We start from the raw sequence: 19,045 nt of genomic DNA on the forward strand, positions 1-19,045 counted from the left end.
TCAGCCCTGGCTGGGGGCAGGGTGAGGGGGCTGGGCCTGCCGGGAGGGCTGGCCGGTGGGGACGTCCACCCTCAGGAGCTGGCCGGTGTAGGACTAGCCTTACGGGTGGACTCTCCCACCACTTCCAGGAGGGACACTGTGTCAGCAAGAAGGCGTCCACTACACCTGGCGAAGGCACACCTGGGGCTAGAGTGCCCGAAAGCGGATACACCTGCAAGGAGCCACGCCTGGAGATAGACGAACCTGAAGGAGAGTGTGTCTGAGGGCCAGGGCGCCTGGAGGCCGCTGCTCTCCCCGCAGGGCCGTCCAGGGACTCGGTGCCCTCCCCGGCCTGGTGGTGCTGTCGGGAGGATGGCGTCCCTGCACCAGAACTTGTCACGGGGGTGGCCAGGTCCAGGCTGGTGAGGCTGCCCGGGGCCTTTCTCCCTCAGTGAAGCTCGCTGGCGCGGAGGTTAGAAAAGCACATGGATTTATTGCATCTCGATCTCACGTATAAATTCATTGTAGCCTCGGAAAGATTACATTTGGTATACAGTCCTATTCTACAGCATTGGCCTCAAGATCAGCGCGGCCTAGGCTTCCTCTTAAAGAAGGTTCTCTACACACGTGCTTCTGTCTCTCTCTCCAGCGTCCGAACGAAAGCTGCAGAAGCGTCCTCCCCGCGGCCACCGGCCCCGCCGCGCCCCGCCGCCGGCCACAGCCGGACGTCCGTGGGAGCTGAGAGCAGCGCCGCCCTTGAGCTGGTGGCTCGGGACTCCTCGGGCCCTACTCACACGGTCCATAAGTGCATCTACGCGATTTTCCTGTCCATAAAAACGTCACGACCAGACACGATAATGACCGCTAAACACCAGCCATGCACAGTTTACTGGTAACAGAAGCAATTTACAATCTGGGGACACGGGACGAACACCAGCCTCCTCCTTAATGGTTTTTTCTTTAAAACATTTTATGAAAACCAGACATTTACATTTCCTTTTCAACACTATACAGTCCTGGAAGAAGAAAACAAAAACAAACTCAACCAAATCTGTAAGGTAACAACCGAACGGCGAAGGACTTCGGCCGCCCAGGGGCGGGCTCCCCGAGCGCATGCGCACAGGGGGCGGCGAGCCGCGCGTCCCGGCCTCCGGGCTCCGCGCCCTGGAGCGCACGTGGCCGCGCGGCCGCCCCTCCCGGGAAGCCTTCAGTATCGCGTTGCTCACTCGTGAATTGCACGTTCGGAAACTCCAGCCACCTTGCCCTTTTCTCTTCTTTCTTACCTTCTCTTCCCCCGGAAGCGCAACTACGAATCAGAAAGGAATACAACCCAGAAACTGGAATGGAAGGAGATGAGGGACACTCCTCGGAATAACGCAAGAATGTCTTAGTCACAGTGTCGCGCGTGGCCACAGAGACAGTTACATGGCTTTCGGTACCCGGCAGGCCGCCACTGGCCGGGCGCAGCTGCGTCCTCGGGCCCCGGCGGGGACGAGGGGTGCCCGGCTCCCCGTCCGTCCCCGGGGGGCAGTGCAGGGGTGCGCTCTGCGGGTGGCGCTGCACCCCCTCCCCCAGGACAGCACAGTGAAGACAGCTCAGTAGATTTCAGTCACTTGGGCGGGAGAGGGGGGTGGGGAGGGGACGGGGGCGGGGCAGGGGACCACAGTCCAGTGCTTCGAGGCTAACAACACACGCGATATGTGTTTCGGCAAGTGCTCTGCGAACGCTCACTGAGGAAGCAGCGAGAACCGGAGGAGGCCGAGGGCCCCGAGGGCCCTGAGTTTCCGGCGGCTGGGCTCTGGGGCTAGGGGGCTGGGAGGCCATCAGGTCGGGACAGACTGGCTGTGCTCTTGGCCTAGCACAAGGAGGCCACATGGCTGGGCAGGCTCTTGGGCTCACAGATCCGTGGATCCATGGATCCAGGGATCTGGGCTCCAGGGTGCCGGGCCAGCTGTGGAAATGTGCACCCTGGGTTTGAACCGGGGGGGCCCCTGGGTCCCATTCACGAGGTGCCTGGCTGGCCAAAGGGTGGGCAACCCATGCGTTCTGACCCGGGGTCCTGGGAATCTGAGCAGCAAGGGGCGAAGGTGCCACTGCTTGGGGCCGGGGTCTGAGGGATGTCGGAGGGAGGAGGGAGCAGGCCTCCTTCTCAATTTTCTCTTGGGGGTGTCAACTGTCCCAGTGCAGAAAGCCGGACAGAGGGGCCCTGGCCCTGACAGACCTGGCACCGCGGGCCCCCCACGTTATAGCCCATGAAGACAGCATTAGGCCAGCCGGCCAGCCAGCCACCCTGGCGTGTTGGTGTGGAGGCTGGAATCTTGGGATTGTCTGGCTCAGCCAGATTCCCAGGCCCCAGGCGTCTCCTGGCACAGGCTGGCACCAGCGCCAAAGACCCGGGCATGGGCGAGCAGGCCAGTGCTGAGCCCGGGGCCCAGGAGAACCGAGAGGGGGCCTGCTGCACTCTGGGTCACGCTGCGCTTTGAGGCAACGCCTCCCAGATGCACGAGGCAGGGGAGTAAGTGCATTCTATTGGGGGCCCAAGGAAGGAGCGCCCAAACCTGCCAAGTGCTCCGGCCCTGGCCCTAGGCTTGTTCTCAGGGGACGGACACAAGGGTGTTAAAGTGTGTGGTGGGCTCCTGGGGAAGGGGGAGGGAAGGAAAGAGAAGCCCGTGCGAGGGAGGTCGGCTGGAATGACAGAGCGGGACCATCAGAGACCCAGGGGGGGACAGCAAGGGCAGGCCTGGTCACTCAGGTGCCACCCGCCCAAACTGCTTATTTCGGACGAAGTCTATCGCAAAAGAAAGCACACGCCTCGTTCTCGAGCAGGAGAAATCATGTAATTTGGGTTTGCACAGAGGGGGTGTTTTGATCTGAGGTCACCTTTTCAAAGGGACCCCACCCAGATCAAGGGGAAGCTGGGCGTCCGGAGCCACACCTGGCGGCTCCGGCTGAGGTGCCGATGCTCGTGCGGAGGTGCGAGAGGTCGTGTGGGCAAACCCGAGTGGCAGAGGCCACCGCTGGCACAGGTGTGTGTGCGAGGGACCTCGGCACACCCCGGGGCCGGGCTCAGTCTGGCTCCCCCGTGAGGGCTGGAGAAAGGAGGTGAGCCCTTCCCCTGGGACCCCCGGGCTGGGGGGCCCCAAGAGCCTCCCCGCTGGGGGTCTCCTGGGTGAGGCTGGACCCCCGCCACCCACGCAGGTGACAGGCCTGGAGCCAGCGTGACATGCACAGGGGGCGACACCCCGGCGGGGACACTTCCCACCACCCCCAGGGCCAGAGCTGAGGACACAGTCCCCGGGAGACACAACCTGCAGTCACGGTTTGTAAGGGCAACTCGGGCGATTTTTTCCCCTCTCGTTGGGACACTATTACTCTGTTTTCTGCCAAACGATAAAAAGAAATAAATAGAACACTTGTCTTAAATGCGATACAACTGAAACTCAGATTTAACAAAACACGTGATTGTCTGGGAGATGGGCGGCGGTGACGGCAGAATCCGCGGGGGGCGAGGGGGCGTTTGGCACATTGAAAACCGCCCCAGTCCCTGGGTCTCGGCCACACGACACACAAACCTTATTACACGGTTTTGGTCCTTCACCGGGTACTTATATTAACATTATTTCTTCACAATAAGAGTGTCTAATGCCAAAAATACTGTTAAGGAAGAAATAAAATAAGAAAAGAAATGAATTAGAAAAAATTACAAGTTATATACAGATTAAGGTAAATTCCATCAGGGAAAAAATTATTATCTGAAATTGGCCCCTACGGGAATAATTTAAAGCCCATGAGTGGAGTAGCACACTGGTCCCCAGGGAGGGAGACGCTGTCCCCGACGGGGCTGTACTGTCTTCACGCTCTGCAGCAGGCGTCCAGGTGTCCGGGTCCTAGCTGCATGTCCTCTGGTCCTGAGCTGGATCCCACATGCCAAGAACCCCCGTGGAGGGCGGGAGCGGCAGCTGTGTCCGGCCCCGGGGCTCGGGGCTCCCGCCCCGGGGAGCTCGGCGGTCTGCGCAGGCAGTGGGGGGTGCCCCCCACCTTCCCTCGCGCGTCTGACGGGGTGGGTGAGGTGGGGGCGGCAGACCAGAATGGGGCTGGTGGCCGGCTGTTTCCTGAAGAGCAGCGGTCAGCGCAGTGCTGGCCCAGGGGCGGCCAAAGACAGACCCAGGGAGGAACAGAAGCTGCCCTGCCTGCCTCTCCGACCTTCCCATAGAATTGGGAGGTCTCGGGAGGGGCCGCTTGGGGACCGCGGGCATGCATCCCGTGTCTCACGTCAGGCACAGTCCCAGCCTCCGGCCAGCCCAGGACACCGCATCTAAGAATCCTTGGTACAGTCAGAAAGGGCTCACAGGAGCGGCCCCACGCCGTGGGCCAGTCAGGAGCTGGAACCACCTTGGCGTCACGCACGGGGTCGGGGGTAGAAAACTCCTCCTGGGTCCGAAGGATAAAGACTGTGCCCAGCACAGTGCGGGCCCCCGGGCGGGCTTGGGTGTGCGCAGATTCCAAAGCAATGCAAAAATGACTTTTAAAAAACAATTGGCGAGTCCTTTTTCCTTTTCTTTTTTCTTTTCTTTTTTTAAAAAATACTGTCTATTTTTAAAACCACATGCTTAAATAGACTCTGGCATCGACAGGGTTACCAAAAGCGTCATTCTTGTCATTTTCACTAGAAAAATTGTTCGGGCCGTCTCCCTCCTCAGAGCACAGCCGTCTGCCCTGCCCTGCCCTGCCCTCCCGGTGCCCCGAAGCGGGCCTGCTACAGTTTGGGGTGAGAACCCCGCCCCTGCCCACGGGGTCAATGCCACCAGGCTGTTCCCGCGCGTTAGCAGCATCCTCCGTGGTGTCATACTCCAGACCGACTCTCAGAGGTGTGACCTAGCAACCGCGTCGGGGACTTCCGGTTTCTGAGTTTTCACTGGAAAAGTCGAGTTAGACCAAGGTGGGGGGATAGACAGTGGTCAGACGCAGGTGACGAGGGGCCTCCCTGCCCCAGGCTGCGCTGGTCCTGGAGGCGTGGCCTCCACCTTCCACAGCTGAGGGTTGTGTCGGGACACGGGGCTCCTGGCGTGGACTCTGACCCCGGCCCCCGGGCCCGTCAGAGGTGGTTGATGGGGTTAAAGGCTCCGGACTCCGGGGCGGGTCCCGTGATGCTCAACCAAGCGTCCAGGGGACTCTGGGAGGAGGTGCGGAGAGGTGCGTCCTCCGACAGGGACAGCATCATTGTGTACGCCTGGCAGGGGACACAGGACATGGACAGACAGGTGAGTGGGGTGCAAAGGGCCTCTGCAGACCCCAGGCCGGCCCCACCCTTGCCCCGCCCCAGCCTCCCACTGCTCTCGGCCCACTCAGACCCAGACCCCAGATGGGACAGACAGGGAGGTGCCGGGGCCCGGCCCGACCAGAGGCTAGACGCCCCTACCCGGCCTGGAGGACAGAGACAAAAGGACAGCAGAGGGCAGCTAGGATGCCCTGGCCCCAGCCATGGGGCTCCCGTGGCCTCAGGGTGCTCGCCCAGTGGTCACCTCCCCCATTGCCACCCCCCACATTTCTCCACGTGGTGCTCGGCAAACATGTATGGGCAAGCGTATGCTTTGGTGGGGGGAGCCCGGGTATGGCTGGCATTCATTGCTAAGACCCCCATCCACAAGGGTTGGTCCCTGCCTGGAGCCACCAGGGTGGACAACCATGGGACCGTGCAGACCTGCTCCAGGGAGAACTGGGAACCCGCCCCAGACAGCCCGCGGGGCACCAGGGGACAGGCCACCGCAGCGGGCAGGGCTGGGGGGAAGCTCGGCCCTCGCCCCACCCCAGTTAACACTCAGGACAGAATTAGTAGGAACACAAAGACAGACACACAGACGGCTTTGCTCACACTTGGGTAGGCTTCAGAGAGCTGCCTGCAACCCTGCCACCCCCAGTCCCGTCCGCCTACACTGGGGGCACAGACAGGAGACCAGAGGTGCCCGGGGCCCAGCTTGCTACCGCCTGGCCCCGTCACAGCACCGGCTCAGAAGGAGAGTCCTCCGGCCTGCAGGGAAACCCGGGCCGCCACCGCCCTGGCGGCATCTCCGAGGGAGGCCGAGGCAGACTCGTGCCAGACACCTGTGCGCGGAGGCCTCCCTCCGGGGACGAGGACGTGACTTCCATGCCCCTGAGGGCTCTGGCTCACGTCCACCTGCTCTCAGCCTCTCCCTGCCGCATTCCTGCTGGCAGGGAAGTGGCAGTCCCTGGGGCGTCCCTCTAGCTGAGGCAATGAGCACGGGAGGGCCAGTGAGGAGAGGCTGTCCCTGCCGTCCGGCCTGGTGGGGCAGGCAGGGCGGGCTCTGCGGGCACCTACCTGGTTCTTAGCCTGCCTGTACAGGGTCTGTTTTAGGGCCTCAGAGTCTAAGGCGGAATTAAGGACATCTTTAACTTCAAAAGCTTCCTCCGCTGCTCTGCGCAGGTCGAGCCCCTTCCCAAAGGTCGGCACCGGCTCCAGAGCCAACGGACCGCCTGCTCGCTGCGGCTCAACACACCTGCACCAACGACCGGGAGACGCCTGCGGTCAGCCCGGCCGCCTCGGCCGCCTCGCGGACGCCCGCATGCATGCCGCAGCGTCTCCACCAGCCACATGCACAAGGAGACAGACACACAGACACGCGGACACTAGGACAGAAGCCACACGGATGCAGGACACGGACGACAGAGCACCTCGGGGGTCAGTATGAGCACACGGGTCCCAGGCAACAGGCGGGGCGCCCAGACCCCCAGGGAGAAGACCAGAGAGGGGAGGCCTTGGTTCCCCAAGACGCTGGGCGGCCTCAGAGGGGCCTGAGGGCCCCTGTCCCGGGGTGGGGGGAACAGCTCTCTCCAAGGGGGGTCCGCAGCGGCTCTCAGAAAGCCGGCACTGTCCCTGCTGAGGCAGCCAGCACTCGGGATGTGGGAGCGTCTCCAGCCAGCACAGCTTCCAAAGCTGTGGGGGTGCGGCCCTGTGCCAGGGCCTGTTGGGAGGCTGGGGCGTCACTCCCCAGACTGACGGGCAGTGTGGTTCTGCCTGGGGGTCCGGGGCCAGCTCACCCTACGCCTTCCCCTCCCACGCTGCTCCCAGGCTTCCAGATGTGCCTGTGGGCATGCGCGCACGCACACACACGTGCAGGTCTGAGTGGCTGGGCCCTGGCTGCTTCCCCAGGCCGGGGCCTCCCCCGACGGAACTGCCCAAGGGCAGGGAGGATGGCTGGTCCCCTGCTGGTTCCAGCCTGAGCCACCCCCTGACGCCTGGGTCGCTCAAGGGCCGGGCCCCCCGAGTGCTCAGCTGCTGTGGCTCACAGAGGCCGGCACCCACCTTCGGGTGTGGTCAAAGCCCACGGCCAGCGACGTGGGCGGCTCCTCATCCTCCTCGTCCTCGTAGGCGCCCTGGGGCTCAGGCGTGAGGGACGGGCGGTCCTCTGGGGACTTCCCCGCCAGGCTGTCCTCTTCCTCCTCCTCCAGCTCCTCCTCCTCTTCCTCCTCCCCATCCTCCGGCTTCCCGCCGGCCAGGCCCGGACACTGCGGCGTGCCGTCCAGCTCCTGGACTTCTGGCCTGAAGCGACAGGGTGGGAGTCGGCCATGGGCCCCCGAAGGCTGGCGACTCGGCTGTAGTCGGCGCGTCCCCGACAGCCCCCCGCCCTCCCAGCTCCCACGAAGAGAGCCTGCCTTTGTGGTCACAAAAGCCCCAAGCTGTGGTCCTGGGCTGTCCCTGCCCTTGGCCACAGCTTGTCCCTGTGGGGCGAGTGATCCGGGCAGAGGAGGAGGCCGGCCAAGCACATGGTGGGGGGCAGGCAGGGCTCCGTGACGCCACAGTGGACACCGGGCCACATGGTCAGCGCGTTAGGGGCACTGTGCCCAGCTGGGCGGGGAAGGGGTCCTGGGCTGGAGCCAGGGCTGGGCACTGCACAGTGGACGTCTTAGGGCCATCCGCCGGCCCGGCCCTGATGGGTACAGCTCCTCCGGCCAGCCTGGAGGACTCAGGGACCCTGGGACAGCCCAGGGCAAGCAGCTGCCTCGGCACCTGGAGGGCCTGGGGCTCTGCAGAGGGCGGGCCGGGCTGCCGTCAACTGAGGACCCTCCAAGACAGGCTTGTCTCCGAGACCAGGTCCTTGGTTGGCAGGTCCCTCAGGGTCCCTGCGGCCCAGGTGAGACCCCCTTGCTCTGGGTTCTTGTCATTAAAAGGCAGAGGAAGTGTGCCCGGTGGGTGTGGCCACTCCGCATCCTTCAGAAATCACTTCTGGCATGAGCGTTATTCATCAGCAGGTCTGTGGTGGGTGGGCTGGGTGTGAGGGCCCCCCGGGCAGGTGTCCATGCAAGCACTCACTCGCCGAGCTCCCACTGGAACCCTGGTTTTCGTCCAAGCCCCAGATCTTGTTCCTCTCCAACCTCACACAGCCCGTGGGGGGCTGCCCACTGTGCTCAGTGGGGACGCAGGGCCTTCTCTCGGCATCGGCAGGGCAGGCGTCTCCTCCAGTGTCCAGGGCTTGTCCTTGTGCAGGGACACTGGGCTGGGGACCCTGGTCAGGAGGGTCTGGGCCTCTCGGAGCCTGCGCCCTTGCGGTGACCTGAGAGCACCCCTCCGTGCCGAGGAGCAGGTGAGCAGGTGGGGTGGCCGGGACGTGGGTGATGTTTGGCAATAGCCTTGCGTGGCCTTTAATTGAACCGGAGCCGCTTCCTGTGTGAGCCCCCTGCCTGGACACAGGGCCCCTCCCACTTCATCTGTGTGTGACACCCCCCCCCAACACAGTCCATTGGTAGGAGCCCTGCGCCAGGCGGGCACTTGGGGAGGGTGCCTGCCAGGCTGAGCGTGGGGCCCAGCGGCTGGCAGTGGCTTCTGACAGAGTGGACCTGGGATGGGGGCTCAGGCCTCCAAACAGCTGCCCGGGGGGCACCGTGTCCCAGGACAGCCAACACACGGCCCACACAGGGGCTTCGACAGCAGGGTCTCCGCTCCCAGTTCCCGAGATGCAGTCCAAGATCCAGGCATCATGGGGCTGGACCCTTTGAGGTCGGGAGGGCCAGCCCATCCCAGGCCGGCCCCAGCTCCTGGTGGCTGGTGGCTGCTGGCCTCCTGGACGTCCCCCGGCTTATAGACCCCTCAGCCCACCTCTGCTTGTCTTCACGCAGTGTTCTCCCTGTGTGTGTGTCTGCGTTCAAATGTCCCCTAAGGACCCAGTCATGCGGCGTCGGGGTCACCCAGCTCCAGTGTGACCACATCTTCCCAAATAAGGTCCCATTCTGGGGTCCTGGGGGCCAGGACTCCACCACACAGGTTTGGCAGGGACACACTTTAGCCCTCGGGTTTCAGGGGCTGTGAGGCCGGGAAGCCTGGTGGGCCCTGGACCCCCCTATGGTCGAGGGAAAGGACTGAATGAGAATCGACAGTGGTGACCCGGCCCAGACGGAGCTGCCAGAGCCCCAGCCTCGCACACACACTGTCTGTGACATAAGTCAACTGAGACCGTGGTGCCCACTTCCACCAGTGCTGTGGGTGCCCTGCCAGGTCCCTGGGGTCCCTGGGGTCCCTGGAGCAGGCCTCAGCAGGATGGGCCACCCAAGGGCCCCACTCTCCGGGGGACTTGGGGCAGCCTCCCCTGTCTGAGTGTCACTCGGTCCCCTCCCCTGGCAGAAACGCCACAGGCAAAGGTCAGGGGACAGGGTGGCACTGTCCCCCGGCCCTGGTGGACCTCCTGCAGTGTCTTCCTCATGGCTGACAGCCAGCCTGCCACCGGACTTGGGGAGACTCCCTGGTGCCCCTGGGAGAAGATGGGCTGTACACCCCTGCCGTGTGGCTTTGCCCTGGGCACAGGGTGCCAGGCAGGGGGTGGTGGCTTGGATGTAACCTGGCACCTGGGCGCTCCGGCCTGGGACTTCCTCTGAAGGCGGAGCCCACGCTGCCTGAACCCCGCAGGCTCACTAGTGGGGGATGCAGAGTGTGACGCCTTCCCTGTGTCCCTGCCCTGCGCCCAGAGCACTGGTCACCAGGAACACGCAGCTGCCCAGAGGGACTGACAGGCTCTGGAGAATCTGCCTTCTGGGGATGCTCCTCGCCTGCTGGAGTGGACGGGGAGGGGTCCGGGCCCCGAGGACTACATGGCTACAGCCCACCTGTGGCCAGCATGCAGGCTGCAAGGCACCCACTCCTCTGGGCCCCAGTTTCCCCTCTGCAGAATCAGGGGCTCGCACCCCTCGGGCGCCCTGGAGTCTGACCCCGGGTCTGGCACTGGCTTTCTCCGAAAGGGAGCCCGTCCCGGGGCCTGGCGTGTCCTCCTGGGGGCAGTAGCCCTGTGACCCGAGATGGCACAGAATGCCCTCCTCCTCCTTCTTGCATCTCAATCCTGCTGTATTTCTGAGGGTGCTGGTGTGCGTGTGTTTGTAAAGGGGCACCACTCTCGTTTGGAAACCTGGTGACTCAGAGGCTGGCAGGACCGTGGCGGGGGCCCTCGTCAAGGCCGAGCTGCACCAGCTGCCAGGAGGCCCGCACGCCTGGTGCTGCCGTAGGTGCGAACCTGCATCGGCACCTCATCCAGATGGAGAAACTGAGGCAGGAAGGGGAGCCCTTGCTGACACTCCCCCAGCTTCCAGGCAGCCGATCCTGGCAGACTAGGTGTCAGCTGTGTAGCCCGTGGGCTTCCCCTTCTGCTGTGGGACCCTGGTCCCCATCCAGGTGCCCCTGGGGGCAGGCGCAGGGCGGGTGGGCCTGCTCCAGGCCCAGCCACAAAGCGCGGCTGCGCATGCTCAGAGCCCTGCAGCCCCGCAGGGCTGAGTGTCTTACCTTTTGTCTGTTCGAGCTGAGGCTTGGTTCATCTCGCTGTTGGCAATAAAGTTTCTGATTTCAGAGAAATAGGAGTCTTCTTTCTCATCTAAAAGTGCGTGGGTGTCCGACTCGGAGGTGGGGGAGGAGGCGCTGGTCCCCAGGTGGTTCGTGAGGACCCCGGAGTGCTGGCTCACTGCATGGACGGGGCGTCAGAGGGGGGACCTCCGCTGGGCTGCTCCCCTCCCCGCCTGTTCCTGCCAGTTCTTGCCTGTCCCCGCCCCTCCCTGCTCTTCCCCTCGCTGGTCCCTCTCACTTCTTTCCCATCAGCCCAGTCTCTCCAGTCCCCGCCCCCGCCTGCCCGCGCCTGCGCCCCCAGCGTGGTGGTCTGGCCCCGCTGGGTGGGGGGTGGGCGTGGCAGCCCCACCTGGCGCGTGCTCGTGCTCGTGCTTCTTGAGGTGCCTGTCCAGGTTGGTCTGCTGCCCGAAGCAGCGGCTGCACAGGTGGCACTTGAAGGGCTTCTCCTTGTTGTGGATGTTGCGGACGTGCCGCTGCAGGTTGGAGGAGATGCTGAAGGACCGGTCGCAGTACTTACACCTGCAAGACACCCGCCCGGGCCTCAGAGGGGCTCCACGTGGGCCGGGCAGGACCCCGTGCCCCGAGTCCTCCCACGCCCAGAGTTCTCCCGTGTCTCTGCCCCCTGCCAGGTCCGCCTGGAGGGCGACATGCTCCCAGCAGCCTCAAGGGGGCAGCATGTCACCGTGGAAAGATGCTCAGGCAGGCTCCCTGCAACAGTCCTCCCTGCAGAGACCCTGCCTGGTGCAGGAGAGTGAGGAGAGCAGGGTCTTGTCTTAGTGGTCCCGGGGCTGGACCCCTCTCCGGGGGCCTGAGCATGCCAATCCATGAATGGGGGTGTGGGGGCAGCCCCGGATGCTCCTGGAGACACAGTGGCTCCCTGGCCTTGCTTCCGTCAGGCGGCTTCCTCTACAGGGACTACAAATGACCACAGTGTCCCCTGTGGCATGGGGGTGGCCAGCCCACGGGCTCGGTTCATCTGTGAGCCCTCCAGCCTGCCGGACGCACTCGGGAAGGTTAGGAGATGCCCCTTCCTGCCAAGGCTTCTGTCACATCTGCAGAAGGTTCTCTTGAGACCCTGGTTTATCTGAACAAATAGACAAGATGAACAACCAGAGATGCCTGCCATGTGACGAGGCCCCCGCAGGTGTGGGACGCTTGTGCAGGGCACGGCACGGCCACTGTCAGGACCCCACGCCGGGGGAGCAGGAGCCGGGGCTCAGCGATTCAGGCGTGGAGAAGCCAGAAATAGGGAGACCCAGAGAGCCGAGGGACCCGAAGGAGCCTGCGACCCGGGCTCTGCGGCCGCCCCCGTGGCCTCCTCCTGGTGGCAGGGGTCCTGGCAGAGCCAGTGACTGCCCGCTAATACGCTCCCTCCCATTCTGTGTGCCTCGCTGGAGTCGCACACACGTGTATATGCATGTGGGCAGGGGAGCACACACACAGGAGACGTTAGTGTGCATATGTGTGTACATGCTCATTTGCATGCAGGTGTGCAGTGTGGGTGTGCATGGAGCACATACATTGGTGCGTGTGCACACGGTGTGTACAGGTCAGTGTGCACTCCACATGTGGGTGTGTGCAGGTGTGCGCGCACTGAGTACACATGTTAGTGTGCATGTGTGTGTCCACAAACAGGTGTACATATGGGCCACACACAAGAGTACATGGGTTAGCGTGTGATCATGCAATCATGTGCACACACGTGCTCATGTACACATGCGGTAGGTGCAGTGTGGGTATGTGCACATGTGTGGTGTGTGTGATGTGTGCATACATGTGCATGGGCACGCACAAGTGATCTTGGTCATCAGCACTTCTCCAGGGACACTATCCCCTCTGCCCTGATGACCTCAGGCCCCCAGACTATGGCCCTACTCCTCAGGGGGGTCGCTCGGGAAGGACCAAGGGCAAGGCCAAGCTGGCCGCAGCCCAGGCCTGGGCCTTCACCATCTGTCCACCCAGCAGGTGTTTCTGGCTGAGCTGTGCTCACGCACAGCGTTCCTCTGCTTCTCCTTTCGATGCCCCCCCCCCCCCCAAGGGCAGCTGAGCGAACTTGCCGCAGCAGGTTCTGGGTCAGAGACGGATTGTGCAGGAGCCGGTGCGCGGGCTCGGAGAGCAGGCGCGTGCAAAGCCCTCCCTCCAGCCTCCTGCTGCGACCACCGCTGCTGCCACCCTAGGGAAGCTGGCCACAGTGGGCGCTGCAAGGGGCAGGGGATGGCGAATGGCCCCGGGCAGTGTCCTCTCTGGGACCACATCATCACAGGGAGGTTGCTGTTGGGAATTGTAAAAGCAAAGGAAGACAGAAAGAGAGATTTTGACACCAGCCCTAAAAATAAAACGGACAGAGGAAGCAGACAGGCATGGGCCCAGTGCAGGCGTCTGGCTTAAAAAAATGGCAGCTTGGGAGCCCCAGACAGGCCGGAGCAAAGACAGAGAGGCGAGAGTCCCTGAGTCCCAGGGTGGGCATCCCAGGTGCCACCAGGACCCTGCTCGTGGAGGCCTGAGGCCCCACTGCATGACTCTCGCCCCTGAAGGCCCCCAAGCATGGCCGTCGGGATGGACGGAGACAGCGACGCCCCTTAGTCCTCGTTCAGCATCTCCCCCTGACCTCCTCTCGGCCGGCCCTGCTCGCCAGCACAGTGAGAAACCAGCTCTGACTGCTCACTGTCCCCCTCCCGCTTCACGTCGGGCCCGGAGGAGCCGGCGGCCTGAGGTTCAACCTGTCTCCCAGCAAGCGTGTCAGTCACTCTGAAGTGTCTTTCCTTCTCAGGGAGTGACAGGCTTGGGGACACTTTCTGAGTGCTCTTAGGTGACCCCAGGCAGCCCCCGTCATCGGGTGACCGGGCAGCCCCGGAGAAGCCCGCTTGTCTGGGGGCGCCCACGCAGCAGCATGTGCTGGCCCGGGTGGGCACTGCTCACGCAAGCAGGCAGTGGGCGGGCGGTTTCATCAACCTCCTGGGGTGGGGGGCCCCCTCCTGGGTGGGTTTCTGCGGACGAAATGTGCGCATTTCCCTTTTCCAACTTGATTCCTGCCAATGATCAAAGTCGGCCGGGCGTCTGGTGACGTCACCGGGAGTCACACCCCAGAGGCCTCTCCTCCTCACAGGGCCACGTGGAGCCAGAGTCCGGGTTTGCCGGGCAAACTCTCAGAGCAAATCATCGTTACGTAGGCTGAGCCTCGCGGATTGGGGAGAACAAAAGAAATCAATGATAATCACATTTTTCTATAAACACGCCGGACCCTGGGGGCTCTTCCGCGGAACGCTGTCCAGAAGTTGGCTCTCGTTCCAGAAACTACACACGGCGGGCGGGGAGCGGGCCAAACCCGCTGCGGGGGCCCGCCTGTGTGGTCATTCACTTTTGGGGGGAGGGAGGCCCATGTGCCGGGGGCGCTGGGGTGCGGAGCAGACCAGTCAGTGGTAAGGAGTGTGAGCGGTCGTTTATCCTGCCAGGACAGGCTGTGGGGGGGGGGATGTTCTTTATGTCTCAGATGGGTGTAGGGGACCACGACAGCTGCAGGGGCCTCGTGTGGCCACCCTCCCCAAGGTTGGGGACAAACACACACACACACAGAGTCTCTAGGGCCAGTGGGTGACTCCAAGCTCAGCGTGGCCAGGTATGGGACTCATGTCACCAACTGGAAACCACGCCAGGCCCCTCACCCCCCGTGGCTGCTCTTCTCCAGCCACTTCCCAGGACGGCATCTTGGCACCTAAGCCACTGTCTCCCCGGTGCGCCTCATCTGAAACGTCCACTGCCGGGCCCCTCCCCAGCAGGGTTTCTGAAAGCCAGGGGTCACCCTCAGCCCCTCCTGTGCCCCGTGGAGACCCCAGGGACCACGGGAACAGGGCCAGACAGGTAAGCTAGAGCGACACTGAGTGGGAAAACCCGGCCAGTCATGGGTCTCTCTGAGCTGCAGGTTCCAAGTCTTTGAAATGGGGATCACGTCTCCTCGTTGTGAATGAGAAATGCAGTGGTCTCCCACCCCCAATGGCCTCTGTGGCCGCCCCGGCACTGGGGGTGAGGTGGGGAACAGACACACGGCTGCTGTCTAGGGGGGCCGAGCGAATCCCCCAGGCGCCCCAAGCCTGGGCTGAGACCTGCATTTGCCCGGTGCTCCTGTCCCCTGTCCACCCCACCTTAGGCACCGCCTGGTCCACCGCCCGGGGTTAGGTCTGCCAGGGCCACCAATGGGAGCAGCCAAGGCTTCTGCGACAGGCCACCTGCGGGACCCTGGCTTCTGCCTGACCCTGCTCTGAGCCCCTGTCCCAGGGGACACCCCAGTGCAGGGGAGAGGACTGCTCCGGGCATCACCCTCCTCCGGCTGGCGGGAGGTTTCCAGAGGCCTGCCGGGCACCTGCTGCCCAATCTTCGTGACATCGCAGGGCACAGGATGGCAGCGGGTCGGGGGGAGGGGCCCAAGGAGTGACAGGGAGCGCGTGCTGGCTCCCACCGGCTGCCGAGGCCGCCCATCCCAGGCTGGGCGGGCTCCTACCTGTACGGCTGCTCCCCGGTGTGGGTCCTCAGGTGTCTCGTGAGGTTTGCAGACCGGGGGAAGATCTTCCCGCAGTACCTGGCGGGGCGGGGGAAATTGTCAGGCCGAGTCTCGCTGGCACAGCTCCCACCCCACGCCAATGCGGCATCTAGTCCCCGAGGTCCTCCACCTGGGGCAGGCGGCCGGCGACACACCCTGGGTTTCGGGGTCTCCTGCTGCCCCTGGGCCCGGCTAAGCTTTGCAGAGGGACTGTCCTTCCAGGCCCTGTTGAGCCGTGCCCCTCCTCAGCATCCTCTCCTCCCTGGAGTCCAGGGGTGCTGAGCCGGCTGAGACTGGCTTAGCTGGGCAGGGGCAGCTGGGGACAGACACAGCGGTCTCTCCCCAAAGCTGAGGTTTCGGTCCCCGTCCAGCACGGCAGTCATACACCGACCAGCAGCCCTGGCTTCGGGCCTTCAAGCTCCGGCTGGCCAGGCCAAGGTGCAGTTCTTGAGCTCATATGGACATAGCCCCGTGGAGGCGGAGGGAGGTCCAGCCCCACACCCCTGTTTTGCATGGTCATGACCATTTATCGCTACTGTGCTGTACTGGGTGCCTGGGTTCCCCTGGAAGGGCTCACCTGCAGGTGTACCGCTCCTTGCCCTTCCTGAGGATGGGGTCGGACAGCGTCGGGGGCGGGGACCGGAAGTTGAAGGGGTGGTGGGGCAGGGGCTGGAGGGCACCGCCAGAGTCCGCCTTCATGGCCGCGAAGCTCTCCAGCTTCTCTGTCATCGTCTCGATGGCTGACATCTGCTGGCACGAGAACGGGAGGGGCGGGGAGACACCCCTGAGCCACCCCCTCTCTCAAAGAGCGAGGCCCCCCTCGTGGGCATCGGAGGGGTGTCCGTGGCAGCACTTCCGTGGGCCAGGCCAGGGCAGGAAGGCCCTGTGGGCTCTCGGCATGTCACTGGGACAGATATCGGGCGTCCTCTGGGCCCCTGGGAGGGTTCTTCCGCCGTCTTTGGCCAGCCATGCTCGTCCCCCCGGGGTCCCTGGGACAGTCTAGGGTCCAGCCTGTGGGAGCTGGAACCAGCCTTCAGCGCCAGCCCCCCTCTGGGGTCAGGGACACAGTGAGGTGGGCCCTTGGCTGTCCACATCCCCTCCTGTTGGGCCAGCGACACCCCGCTGGCTTGACCCCAGGCCAGCCCTCCTCCATGTCTAGTTTGGGTTAAAGACAGAATTATATCTATTTTGTTTTGTTTTGTTTTGTTTTGAGTCTTGGAAAATTGAGACAGCTACCTGAATCTCAGGTTATGACATGGATCACTGCCAGAGGCACCACCACCACCTAGTGGCAGCAGGTCATAATTGCAGGCAAACTACTAGAATTCAACAGCCCGAGTCCAGACTTCACCAACTGAATGGTGGAGGTGGGAGTGCCATTGTCACAAGGCACAGGACACGGTGCTGTGGCCAAAGGGAGCTGCCTCTCTGCTCCTTGGAGATGTCAAGGGCCTGCTAGGAAGAAGGGAGCATGGCCTTGGTCATTCCCACGTAGGGGCAGAGTTATGATCAGACTGTGCCTGCTGCCTGAGTCCTGGGGTCTCGGGGACAGGAGAGGGGAGGGGAGGATGGGGCGGCAGAGGCCTCGGTAGCGCCCTCCCCAGGTGGAGGGGCTGCCCCGAGGGTGCCCACTGTGAGCTGGGCCCTATCAGAGGCTGGGTGGGGCCTGAATGGGAAGGGCTTCTGTGACGGCCGGAGCCCCTCCGCGTGTGAGGTGGGGTCAACCAACTGGTTACAATAAAACACCCAGGAAGCAGTTAATGAATGGACAATGGTACCTGCCCATTAGAGCCCAGGCCACCTGTGACCTGGGCTGCCAGCTCTGCCCAGGTGGCGAGGGGACCCCGCAAGGCTCCAGGCTGCCTTCTCGAGCCCCCGAGGGACAGACGGGAGCTGCGCCCTCAGGGGCTGTCCCGCCTCCCACTGGCCTGCAGTGGACAGTGAGGCCCCTGGAACGCAGACTGCTGCCCACCCGCTGTGGGTCTTGGTTTTAGCCACGGTCTTGGAAGGCTCCGGAACTCTCCACGACCCAGCCTCCTCAGGCCCCCCAGAGGCGGGAGGGTCCACGGCCTGGCAGGACCTCCCCGCCCCGTACCCTGGGGGCGGCCCACCTGCACATCGGGCCTCAGAGGCGGAAGGCCCTGCCTGGATCCGGCTGCAGGGGCTGGCCCTGCCCTTCGTGAGCATCAGTTACCCAGGTCAGGCCAGTGAGTTAGGTGACTTCCTGGGCATCTCCCGTCACTCCGCCACCCAGCCCTGGCCCACGGGGGGGAAGCAGGGTGACAGGCCCAGCAGACAGGAGGGACAATGGTCCCCCGGCCTGGTGCCTCTTCCTCAGGCCTGGGTGGGCCCTGCGGGGGCCCCGCGGCGGGCCCAATCAGAGGGCCCGGCCCTCCCGCAAACACAAACACAGGATGTGCCTGCTGGCTTGTCAGCTTTTTCCAGCCTGTTCTGAAGAAAATTGGGGGAAGTTACGAACCAACCTCCTCAGCCCGGCCAAACAATGGAAGGCTCTAAGTTTAGCTGTGAGCCCGGGCAGGGCGAAGGTCTCACAGCCTGGCCCGTGTGTCCGAGGCGGGGGCTCCCAGACGGAGAACAACGCCCCGTCTGGGGTCCGGGTCCGACCCGCACCATGGTTCAGTCGCCTGGACCTCCGGGCCAGGGGGAGGGGCCTGTGGTTCTGGGGGCCCGGGCCCCACGCAGCGGGACTGGCGAGTATACAGGCAGGGGACTGGGAGACTCTGCCCGGCCCTGTGGCCTCTCTGTGCCCGCCCCCTGCAGACCTGGCAGGGTGGCATGTGGGTGTTCCCCTGCCCAGACCCAAGCTCTGGTCTGGACCACAGCCTCGCCACCCTCTCCAGCTGCCAGGGAGGGCACCCCTCTTGCCCCCACCTCCCGGGACCCTCCGCTTGTCCCCCATCCGGCCTCCTTGGGCCTACTCTGCCCTCTCCACACACACGGGCTGCCCCTTCCTGGTCTGTCCACCCAGGCACCCTCACGACCTGCGTGCCCCAGAAAGGCCTGCCCCCCACCCATCTACACCCCCTGCTGTGTCTCCTCTCTTTCCTCTTACATTCAGAATTCGTGGATCCGTTCCCTCAGAGCTCTGCCCACCGCCCCCCTGAGGCTGAGGGTCATTCCCCTCCTACAGCCCGAGTCAGGGGCCGGTGGCCCCTGTGGGTGGGGGACCTCAGATGCTTCCGAGGGACCCACAGTGCTGCCAACTCAGAGGACCAGCCTCCTTCCTCACTCCTCCTGGCGGTGACTCATGGAGTCTGCAGGGGAGAGCCCAGGGCATCTAACTGGCAGGTGGGGAAGGTGTGTCTGCCCCGGGCTGTGGTTCCCTCCCTGCAGCTGAGGCCCAGGCGCAGGTCTCACCTGGGGGTGGAAGAGCAGAGGGGGCGGCCGCAGGAGCTTGTCCTTCAGGACCCCCACGGGGTCCGGCACCTTCCGCTTCTCCACCCTGCTGGACAGCAACACAAAGGGTTACGTACCCCCCCGGTGGCCCCGCCGGGCCCCTGCCTGGCCCCAAGGGTTGCGAGGTGGGGGCTTCGTCATGGTGGACCTGCGTCCATGGCCCTCAGATGATCATCTCACCCCACAGCCCGGGGACATCTGTGACCCGGCCAACCCACTGCTTCCGAGAGCCCCCAGCTGCCCGAGGAGCCCTCACTCCACGCCCTGCCCTTCCCAGG

At 64.0% G+C, this 19,045-nt stretch overlaps 1 protein-coding gene across 5 annotated transcripts in view; it reads right to left on the bottom strand.

The window, feature by feature from the left end:
* Positions 1-478: 478 nt before the first annotated feature.
* Positions 479-19,045, bottom strand: part of PRDM16 (PR/SET domain 16) — a 273,604-nt gene continuing 255,037 nt past the window's right edge. For 3 of the 5 annotated variants that reach the window (XM_037146942.2, XM_053660278.1, XM_053660277.1), the window contains 8 exons: positions 18,729-18,816; positions 15,928-16,097; positions 15,312-15,389; positions 11,166-11,335; positions 10,760-10,934; positions 7,301-7,537; positions 6,317-6,494; positions 479-5,209 (listed from right to left, as the gene is read on the bottom strand). In XM_037146942.2, coding sequence (XP_037002837.2) covers positions 5,075-5,209; positions 6,317-6,494; positions 7,301-7,537; positions 10,760-10,934; positions 11,166-11,335; positions 15,312-15,389; positions 15,928-16,097; positions 18,729-18,816 — 1,231 coding nt within the window. In that variant the 3' untranslated portion in view covers positions 479-5,074. The remainder of the gene's footprint in view (positions 5,210-6,316; positions 6,495-7,300; positions 7,538-10,759; positions 10,935-11,165; positions 11,336-15,311; positions 15,390-15,927; positions 16,098-18,728; positions 18,817-19,045) is intronic. The other 2 variants (XM_037146943.2, XM_053660276.1) reach the window with 2 other exon arrangements.

This window comes from Artibeus jamaicensis, unplaced genomic scaffold (genome assembly GCF_021234435.1).
Source record: "Artibeus jamaicensis isolate MK-2021 breed Jamaican fruit bat unplaced genomic scaffold, CSHL_Jam_final scaffold_847, whole genome shotgun sequence".
Classification (NCBI taxonomy): domain Eukaryota; kingdom Metazoa; phylum Chordata; class Mammalia; order Chiroptera; family Phyllostomidae; genus Artibeus; species Artibeus jamaicensis.